The 11,613-nt window shown below is 29.7% G+C and overlaps 1 protein-coding gene across 3 annotated transcripts; it reads right to left on the reverse strand.

Annotated features, from left to right (window-relative positions):
* Window positions 1-567: 567 nt before the first annotated feature.
* LOC123202240 (transcription factor AS1-like) lies at window positions 568-4,239 on the reverse strand. Of its 3 annotated transcripts, none has more exons than XM_044618068.1 (3): window positions 4,221-4,239; window positions 3,652-3,708; window positions 568-1,855 (listed from the first exon to the last, which is right to left on the reverse strand). In XM_044618068.1, exon 3 carries the CDS (start codon window positions 1,803-1,805, stop codon window positions 744-746), a length of 1,062 nt encoding a protein of 353 aa, XP_044474003.1. In that variant the 5' UTR covers window positions 1,806-1,855; window positions 3,652-3,708; window positions 4,221-4,239; the 3' UTR covers window positions 568-743. The 3 variants fall into 3 exon arrangements, with proteins under 3 accessions (XP_044474003.1, XP_044474002.1, XP_044474001.1); XM_044618067.1 differs by lacking the exon at window positions 4,221-4,239 and adding an exon at window positions 4,047-4,065; XM_044618066.1 differs by lacking the exon at window positions 4,221-4,239 and having other exon boundaries at window positions 3,652-4,114.
* Window positions 4,240-11,613: the final 7,374 nt, after the last annotated feature.

An 11,613-nucleotide genomic window follows, 5' to 3' on the forward strand; every position in this document is an offset into this window, starting at 1 on the left:
AAATCGTAAATTTAAAAACAGTTCAATTAAATTAAACAGTTTAAACCATGTTCTGCACACTCATAGGAGCTTTAAGACACTAAAGACTAAGTTCCAATCTGGGCTAACTCTTTCATGTTTGAAGCTTGCCAATGGTTGAGGGAGATGTGCTTTGACACGACTAACCGCTAATCACAAAATGCATATTTAAGACTAGATTTGACATTGGCCAACCTGAATAATGCCCAAATTGAGATTGAATCAAATCTAATTTTATTTTAGATTTTATTCAAATCAGTTCAAATTTCTATTGACTCAAACTTGACTCTTTTTTTGAAAACAAACCAAATCCTTGACACAAACTTGTCTAGATTGGTCTGAGCTAGAATCTACGAATTCGAATTCGAATAGATCATATCAAATCCAGTTATATGCATATATAGATATCCACTGGCATGCTATGTGATACATTAGCAGTAGATGAACCATATAGAAACAGATCAAACCGCTTTCACATTATAACATCTTATCAAAACAGTAATGACAAGGAGAATGAAACATGATTGGAATATAGTTATAACAGTAGACTTTAAAATAGAGCAGGTTCAGCTCATGCCACATTATATTCAATCCAGGCAGCAAGTAAAACGTCATTATAGTAATTATAAAGTTAGCGGAGAATTTCAAACATTAACGAACACCTGAACTAGCAAAGACATTACTGGCGCCATACAACATCACCGAATCTGTTTATCAGATCTTCCTCACCGGCCATTGGGCTCCGCTAGCCGGGGCCGGCACCCCATCTGCTCAAGAAACTTGGTAAGATGCAGGTGCTTGGCAGCCCATTGCTCAGCCAATTTCTGCTCCTTGGCTTCTGCTTCCCTCCTCAGTCCAGCAATTTGTTCTCTGTATTCAGCTTCAATTCTATCCAAAGTAGCTCTCTGCTCTTCTCGAATAGCTTTCACCTTCGCCTCTATCTCTTCCATTTTCTCCCTCCTTCGACATGCCTTCTCTGATTCCAGCTGCAACTCCAGCCTTCTCAACCTCCATGTTGCTTCCTTCTTATGTGCTGCCCAAGCATGATGCCCTTCTTCCAACTCTCTGCAGCATTCCACCAGCTCAGTTATGAAGAGGTTCTCTCCATAAGAGGGAACTGAGCCATGAGGTGGCAAATTTCCGAGAACTAGAGAGGCACTATCTGGCCCCCTCTCAGGCTGCAGCCATGGGATTGTAGGAGTAGTTGCCACTGTTGAGGGAGACAGAGACAGAGTTATAGAAGGTGATGGTGGCCTGACAGTGGAGGATCCATTGGAATTTGAAAGCCAGGGGGGTAGCAAAGTTGAAGGGGTAGGAGAGTCAGTGTGAAGAAACCCTGCATTTGAAGCAGCCATGACAAATGCACCGCCTTTCACTAGCTTCTCCGCAAAAGTCTCTAGAATCTGATCGTACTTGCGCTCTTCAATTGGATTAACTGGAGTGCTGTTATCCTTCTGTTCCCTCTGCTGCTTCTCTTTGAACACTTCCCACCACTTACCAAGTCTCTTAGCAGTGCGGCCAGGGACTTCAGCTGCAATTTTCTTCCACTTGTTGCCGTGTTTGGCCTGAAGACGGATGACAAGATGCTGCTCCTCTTCAGTAAGAGATCCCTTCTTGATGCCTGGTTTGAGGTAGTTCTTCCACCTTTCTAAGCACGATTTTGCGTCCCTGTTTAGGGGTGTGTTCATGCGCTGTGATACAAGGCTCCACTCCCTTGGGCCATATTGCTTTACATAAGCACATAATAAAGCATCCTCTTCAGCTTTCCAACGCTGTCTCTCCTTCATTTCCAGGTGCAAACACCACTGCCCATTGCGTTAAGCTCTTCATAATGTATCTGAAATATTATTGCAAGTCAGCCACCATGGCATCACATATAGTGTAAAAGCACAACAATACAAGGAAGAGAAGTTTCCCTGTATGAAAAAAGGAAGCAGTACAGTCTAAAATATAAAAATAAAGCGAGAAAATGTCCATGTAAAACTGTCACAACCTAAAAACCTAAATAAAAAGCTATTTCAGCTCTGGCTCTGCACAGACCATTTAGTAAGAATATGGATCAACTAATAAGACTTAAAATGGAGGCAGCAAATGCAAGCTCCTAAACGAACTAGTCAAATAATTTTCCAAGATTCATCATATTCTCAGTCACACCCACAATATGAAAAAATAAATAAAAGTTTACTAAAAGGCTCCACAGAGTTTCATGGAATCCTTGAAAAAAGGAAAGCAATCAGGAAATCTATAGATACCCAATAACATTAGATGACTAATATCGAACATCAATTAATATAGAAAGACCAGCTTTTCTTCATATGATGAGGCAGGAATTGACAAAAAATAGCCCATACAGTCATTGGTCGACTATGAAATCACAATTCAATTAAAAAAGGCAATCACAATTCAATTAAAGGTACATAAGATAACTTTCAGTCCACCAAGCTTTAAAGATAAAACTGGTTTCAACCATTTGAGTTTGAAAGAAGATGTGTTTATTCTTTAATTTCCTCTAAGAAATTGACAAAATTGCTAGTACATCATGAAAGACATAAGGAGACTACATATAAAAAAGAACACTAACTAATTCAACTTCGCATTGAACTAATGACCCAATTCCAAAACGAACCGTGAACACAATTGGAAAACAGAGTTCACAAGATTTCCTACATTGCTAATTACATTAAGAACTCAACTCCCAACTTCTGAAATCTAAAACACTACTCAGTACACCCAGGATAAATATCACTACTGGTATCCACTATAAATTATGAAACAAGATCATATTCCCGAGGGAATTGCTCTCCTACCTGGAGCAAAACCTGGGTAACAAGATTGGAAATAAAAAATTTCAGTTATCATATCATTGAAACTAAATAAAAATCTTACAGAGTCTCATTTAAACGAAAACACAGTGATTGATAATGTTTCAAATTTGATGTCACAGGGGCCATGAACATGGTGTTACTCTTACACAATTCTTGTATATCAGAAACTCACCAAATGGTGCATATAAAATCGATAAGGGCCACTAATCCGAAAAAATTTATCAAGGAAGATAAAGTAATTGTATCATAAAACATGATTTTATGGCTCTTCAAATTTGAACATTAAGATGCAAGCATAAAGTTGATCTTATAAGCTGTGACCAGCAGGGATAAGATTCACAAAGCTTAATTGTTTTCCTGACAGAAACATGATTTTCACTGCACAAAACCATATGCTTCCATTAAGGAAACGAGGAATTCCAAAACAAATGATAAAAAAATTAAAATCAATCATCCAATAGTGAGAAGTAAAGTCTACTTTAAGAAATAAGAACGGATCAATTACCCACAAAATTAAAATAATATAAGCATGAATAAACAATTAAAAAAAAGATTAAGCAAGTAATGATGCATTAAGAAATAAGAACGTGTAAATTCATGCAAATGTTATTTGAGTAAACGAAATCTAAAACTCACCACTTCTTTATAGAGGGAATTTCTTGAAATTAAAAAATATTTCACTCAAAACAAAAAAAAAATCATCCCTTTTCTCAGCAACATAGAGAGACCGATATGAAAGATAAATACCTAAACGCATCAGAATAATATTATTATTAGCTTGTACATAACAGAAGGAAAACAAACTCACGTTTCTTGAATTCAAATGTTGAAAATCCAACTGTGTACTCTTCGCATCTCCATCTAACTTCTTCAATGAAACAGAGGAAATAAATTAACAAAGAAAAACAAATACACAATCCAGACACGGCAAAAGACTGTAATCAACCCTAGAGAGATGTATAAAACAAATAAGACTACAGAGAGAGAACGGACAAAGAAGAGACTAAAGAGTACTCAAAAAATGGCAAAAAAACAGAAACCAGGTTAACTTAATTTAACCCAAATATTAGAGTGAAGTGAAAAATATAAAACACTAAACAGAGTAACTGAGAACAGTGATTTTCAAAGAGAAATCAGACAAATGGAGTGGAAAAGGAGAGCACGCGAATGAGAAAGAAAAGAAAAGAAAGCAATGACATCTACACAGAATGTTATGTCGTCAACTCAGCTCTCGTTGATGCTCATTGTTCATGGTGCCTACAGTAACACTCTCCTACCTCAACGCTTTCTCTCTAGTACTCTACTGCTCATAAATAACTTTATAAGCTAAAGCTAGAGCAATGAACGGTAATTTGCATCAATGAACAAGCGGCGTACACTCGATTTCAGCGCCTAAAATGCGCCTCCTTCGCGGTCTTTGTTTTCTTTCTGTTTTTGCTTTCTTCTACAACGATGCCACGTCATCAATCCTGAATACAATTAAAGTTTATTACATATTTAATTTTAAAAATAATCGGGGCGAATATTCGGTTGGACGGTTACTATATTTGGATCCGGTAACTGAACTTCACTTGGCCACACCTGAGGCAGTGAATTGTGGTACGGCGAATTATTAATCGGGGACCGGGACGCGTCTTCCAAGTGTCATCTAGTCGATTGGGTGAGGTTTCTTTCACCAACTCACGGTTCGGACCCGATCAGGGTTGATCCAATTTGAAAATTTGATTTAATTCAGTTTAAATTAATAAAGAGTTTAGCTCACAGATCTAGAAAATGTTTAATTTAATTTATATTTAATTCATAATTTAATTTAAATTATATTATAATTATCAAAATAATATTATTTTAAATATTATTATATAAAATCACATTATTTTTTTAATAAATTATAAATTTTAATCGTAAATTTGACACATGATCTCAAGTTAATAATAAAGCAAATCATTTTTATTTAAATTTAAATTCAAATTATTTTTAATTTTGATTCATTAAATTTAATTCAAATTATTTTTCTTTCAAACTAAAAAATATTAAATTTGACTCATTTGAATTCATCTCTACACAAACCATACACCCAGTAGTCCCCCTAGGAAATCCTCCTTAATGTTAATTAATCAGAATTTATTCACTTAATCACCATTTTAAATAAGGATTAACAGAGGTCATGATTGGTCAAAGCGGTAAAACTATGGACCAACCAGGGCGCACAATAGCAAAACAGCGCTAGACACGGCAATAATGACACAAGTTTAACTTATTGATGCCAGGATCTGACCGTCCGTTTTACAAGTATTAAAAAAAAGTTGACCATTAAAAAAATTCTGATTCCACGACTTCACCATCGGTGAAGGCAGCGACAGTAGTTGTTTCTTCAGCCTATTGAGCAGCAGGTTGAACCCTAGGAACCAATCGGATTCGACCACCGCCGTGACGCTCCCGGCTGGAACATTGAACAGTGTAGTTTCTATTTTTATGATCTGTTACTTTCTGATGTCGGCACAGATTTGAAAATTTTTAATTGTAATAGAGGAAAAAGAGAGTCGGGTGGGAAGATGCAGTTGAGTTAGGGCGGATGGGGGACTGCAGTCCGCGTTTCACGGCACAAGGAGACGAGTGTGATGTTGACACGACGATCTGCTTGTAGTCAGAGGCCCTTGCAGGTTTTCTCAGTGATACGTTACGTCGGTTTTCTGATTCTCCCTTCTCGTTTTTTACGTGGTGGGACAGCTACTTTTACGTAAAAGTTTATTACGTATCTTAATTGTTTTAATTTAAATATCTAGTTTTATTAATAATTTTTTTTATAAAATATAAAACAATTTAATCATAAAAAATAATAAAACAAACTTTTGTCTCACTCTATTATTTTTATTATAGTATTTAAATAATATATTATATTATATATTTTAATTTTATATATTATATATTAAATATTATATCATAACATATAATATAATTTTTAAAAAATAAAATAATAACAAATTTAATTAATATATTATCATTTAAAAAAATATTATAAATATGTTAAAATTTTTCATATGTATTTTTATTATATTATTATTTTATTTAAAATATATATATTTGTATCAATAATATTATTATATTGTATAATATGTCATTTGTATCATATTAGTTTAATACATTTTATAAGACGTATTATTTTACATTTGTATCGTATCATATCATAAAATATATATAATGCATTATAGAATATTGATAACTATAATTTTTATTTTATACAAATATTGATATTCAAGTTCAAATTTTAATTTAAAAAATTATTTTTTTCTGTTGTTATCAAACAACCCAATATGATATGGGTTTTTTATCGGGTCAAACTAAACTACGAATTGGGGTGTTTTGGTTAATTAGGTCACAAACTAATTTAATCCAATTGTTAAAACAATCTTTTTAACAAATTGTTCTCATTTTGTTTAGTAGGTAGCAATTTGATCAACTAATTCGATTCAATTTTTAAAATCGGTCTACAAACCATCCTTGTTTTGTGAAATAGGTGGAGACTTGGTTGGTTGGATTAATTGGTCACTAGCTTTTAAAACCGTATTATCCTGTTGATAAGAATAAATAAACAATTGTTTATGATACGTAAGTAAGAAAAAAATTTATTACGTTTCCCTTCTAAGACACCAAAATAGATTTACCTTCTATTATTGATGTATCCTATATAAGCTTATTAATCATTTTATTGAATCGAATCTGATTTGTTCATGTTTGAATTCGATTCATTAAAATTTTTTAATAAAATCATATATATATATATATTTTATATAAAAATTATATATTATTATATAATTGAATAATTTTGAATTAAAAATAAAATAACATATAATTATATGATAACACATAATCTGTATATCTAAATATATATATTAAAAAATATATACATATAATATTGAAGTATTTTACCATTGGGGTATTTTATCTTTCTATTCTTTTTAAGTGACGGAAAGATTTTATTTAAATTAAATTTTTATATTAAGACCAAATCAATAATATTAAATCATTATTTTTGTGAGATTAAATTAACCATATTAAATAAAATAGATTTTAAATTTAATGATTAATTTATATAATTATTAAATTATATAAGTTAATAATTTGATTTTAATATATTATTAAAAAATTTAAATTTATATTTTTTAACCTAAAATCTATTTTTTTTATTAATTCATCTATATGTTGTGGTTAATATTTTACTTTTTTGGGTGTAATTAGAGTTGTCAAATTCTAATAAAGGAAAAGGACGGAAGCTAAATGTGGTAAGAAAGAATGACAGAAGGGTATCTTTGGAATAATAAAAAGAGTGATTTGACATATCAATCCTATTGTAAAATTGAGGGAGATCCTGGTCCTCTAAAAAGACAAAGCTTTTATGGCAGTGACTGGGAGACTTCAATTTCAATTGCCTAGGCAGTAAAACGTATCCCAATCCTAGTACCCTTCTCATTTAAACGACATCGTTTGACTTTAGCCTAAAATAAAATTGACACCACAAAATCCCAGGAAAGGATAAAAAGTAAGGTAAATTATTATACAGTACAAAAAAAGCCTGCAAATTTCATAGGGATCGGTGAGATGGGATCTGGGAGAGATGGGTGTAAGAGAAAGGAAAAATCGGGGCCCAAGACATAAATTAAGTGTTAAAAGAGGGGGGTTTTTAGGTGAGAGTTATATAATTTTAAATTTTTATGGGGGTAATATTTATAATTAAATTTTTTATTTATATAATTTAATAATTATTAAGTAATTATTAAATCAAAGTTTGATATATTTGGTACAATTGATTTTGGCTTAAAAGAATAATTTAATTCAAATATAAAAAAATTTATATTTTTATAGATATTTATATTATTTTTTTAAATAATGATATGTTAATTATATTTTTTAATTATTTTTATTAATATTTTATTAATATTTTTCTTAAAAATTGTATCGTACGATATTTGATATACAATATATAAAATTAAATTTTTTATACACAATTTAACTATCATAAATGATTTAATTTAGATAAAATTTTTCGTTACCAAGGGAAAATTAAAAATCAGAGCCTCTAGTTTGAACCAGTGGGTCTGGTCTGACCTATCCGAGCGTGAACCATGTTTCTCAACTCAACCCAATCAAAACCTGGTTCGGTAAAGGGGAAACATCCCTTATTACCTTAACCCAAATTTATACTACAAGGCAGCTTCACAGCCCCGTCCTTGTTCTGGGTTTAAGGCACAGCTCCTTCACTTGCGAGCCACTGTTTCAACTCCCTTGCTAAGAACCCAAAGAACATCAAGGATTTTTTTATTTTTAAAGATTCGTTATAGGAACAGTTATAAGTACTGTTTTGAAAATCTGCCGTTGGATCAGGACCGGTTCAATCATGGTTCACACCGAGCTCAAGCCTTAGGCTTAACCTTTCCATAAGTTGGGAAGCACCGCCAAGACTAACCATGTTTGTTCTATTATTTTAGCACCTTGTGAATCGATACGATGTGCGTGCGCACATCACCAAACTAAGTTCATTTTTATATTAATATAATTGAGATTTTATACTTAATTAGTAAATTTAGAAATTGTTTTTAATATTATTTTTAATATATATTTAAACATTTTATCAAGAGTTATCCATCAATTAAACTGGATTACCTCTTTCACTAAATTAAGGTAAAAATTATTTTTAATATTATTTTTAATATATATTTGTAATGTTGGCCTTGTTGTATTGGTTGGATGGATGAATTTGAAATATAGTGACCAGATCTATAATTACTATATTAAGTAAGTCAGAGTTTTACAAACATAATAAAAGTTTGAACCCAAACATTCTCTTTAAAAATTCTAATATTTTATCAGTTTTACTAACCCATGAGGTCAAATTAGTGATGTTGTGTGTACCAAAATTTGAACATCTAATTGAATACTCATATAATGTGTTATTATTTAATTTAATGTTACTTTATATTTAATTTAAAATCTTTGTATTATATAATGATATATCATTTCAATACCCAATTAAATATTCAAAATTGGGTATACATAATTTTATTGTAAAAATATTCACCCACAGATATTGCTTATGAAATTTGGCCACATAATGAGCTCGGTTGTGATGGCTATGGATATAAGTAATGTTATGCGTATTTACTTTGAACATATAAATGAGTATATACTTATATGTGTCATCATATAATTGAATATTATTTTATCTTTAATTTAAAATTATTCAATCATACGAAAATATATATTAAATATATTTATTTATATATTCAAAATAAATATATTATTGGACCTGGTTTTGCTAAGCCCAAATTAGGTAAAGGCTTCTTCTCAGGCTGGATTAGAAGCCTATATTACACATACAGCTAATTATGAGAAGGACAAAGCTAAGCCCAGAATTGAGTGCAATGGGACAGAAAATAAAATGCTCCCAACCTCAATTTTTTTTATTAATTTTTGACAACGTTGGAACCTAAATTTTGCTGGATGTCAGTTGAAGATTCGAATCGAGTCAAACTTCCATTTGAGTTAACTCAAGTTTGACATAATTTGAAAGAGTTGAATTCAAGTCTAAACTTAAGATCAATGAGAATCCTTTAAATCAATTCAAGTTTCACTTAGTTTGAAATAAATCATACTTGAGTTCCACTGTAATATTATTATTGTGAATATTAGTAGAAACGATATTATTTTAATTAATTTAAATAAAATTTGTTCAAGTTTATAAATTTAGAAAATTGTACACTTCTAAACTTGTCTTCAAACTTGAGCTTGATAATGTAAAATTCTTAAACTCAAATTTGAACTTGATCTCATCTAAACCAAACTCATTTAAATCTATTCGAGCTTGAATCTACTTAATTTAGTCATGATGACACTGAAAAGTGGAAAAATGCTCTTGTCAATTCAACTCCACCAAAATTAAATATGGGAAGTCCAAATTCAAAATTATCCCGTGAAAGATTAAAAACTGAAACACCCATTCATACGCTAATTGTTATCTAAATTTTTAGTTAAAAATAGGGATAAAATTGTTATTTTGCCCATAAACCTTAAAACCTAAAAAATTCATATTATTTTCCCCATTTGTTTAGAAAACTTACATTTATCTCTCGTAATTAAACTTTGAAAAATTCACTTTTTCACTCTTTTCAAATTTCATTTTTGGTGACTTAAAGAACCGACTAGTGATCGGGAAGAAGCGAAGGTCATATTCGACTATGGAAGACCTTTTGTTGTCTGGATTTGGATAACAAAGTATCATTAAGATAAAAAAGACTCAACGAAGGATAACTTTTCATTGTCCTTTGTCGTCTTGTTTGAATGACTATCCTTCATCGTCCATCGTAGTTGATTGAAAGATGGGTGAAAAACGTTGGACGTTGGTCTAAATGATAATGGTTGGGGAAGGAAACAAACTCTATGGGTGAAATCTAAATTTTTTAAATTTTGAGAATTAATTGAGGTGTTAGTTTTTAAAATCTAAAGGAAAATAATCTAAATTTCAAATTTTTAAGATTTATAAGTAAAATGATGATCTTACTCTTACCTTTAACTAAAAATTTCGATAGCTGTTAGTCTATGAGTAAATGTTTAGATTATTCATCTATTATGGGTATGATTTTAAAATTAAACTAAAATTTAGGTAGAAAATAATATTTTTCCCATAATGATATGTGTATATTTTTTTATATAATTAAGATATATATATATATATATATATATATATATATATATATATATATATATATATATATATAAATGATATATTATTACGTGATTAAATATTATTTTATTTTTAATTTAAAATTATCTAATTATATAATAATATATTATTTGTATATCTAAATTGTATATTAAAAATGTATATACGTAGTTTTATTGTTTTAATATTTTTTTCTAAAGGTATGTATAATTTGATTCAAACTATAAAATCAAATTAAACCATTTAAAAATTACAGTTTAATTTATAAAATGGTTTGGTTTATATTATAAATTTTTCAAATCATTTCTTTCAATTTGGACAATTTTCAAACCGAACCAAACTATAAACTGTATTTTTAAAAAAATATATATATATACACACACACAACTATATTTGATAAAAATTTTCAATAAGTGATTAGATGTACAACTTCTTTTTCCATATTTATTTTGTTATTTTCTTTATATGTATATTATATATTTCATATTTATTTTACATATTTATATTATATTATATAAAACTATAATTCAATAAGTAATATTATGCGTACCCATTTTAAATACATAAATAGATACACACTTATACATGTCATCATGTAATTATGTATTACTTTATCTTTAATTTAAATCCCTCAAATACTTAAAGACACATATCAAATATGTATTTATTTATGTACTTAAAGTAAGTACGCATAATTTTATTATAATTCAATTAATTTTATTAAATAATATATATTTATAAGTAAATAATTTTAATTAATTCAAACCATAATTTAAACTAAACTGTATTTTTTAGTTTAGTTTAAAACATAAAATAATTTAATTTCGTTTGACAATTTTTTAAATTATTTTTTATTTGATTTAAAAAAACCTTTTAGACTATATCAAACTAAATCATACATACCCTTAAGGTTAGATTCGAATCGAGTCTATAGTAAAGCTCGAGCTCGTAGAAGTCTAGTTTAAATTTGATTTGAATTTGACTTGACTCATTTTAAGCTCGAGTTTTTAACTATTTCGTTATCAAAATGACGTCATTTTAATAAATATTAGTCAA

Source organism: Mangifera indica, chromosome 18 (genome assembly GCF_011075055.1).
Source record: "Mangifera indica cultivar Alphonso chromosome 18, CATAS_Mindica_2.1, whole genome shotgun sequence".
Lineage (NCBI taxonomy): Eukaryota > Viridiplantae > Streptophyta > Magnoliopsida > Sapindales > Anacardiaceae > Mangifera > Mangifera indica.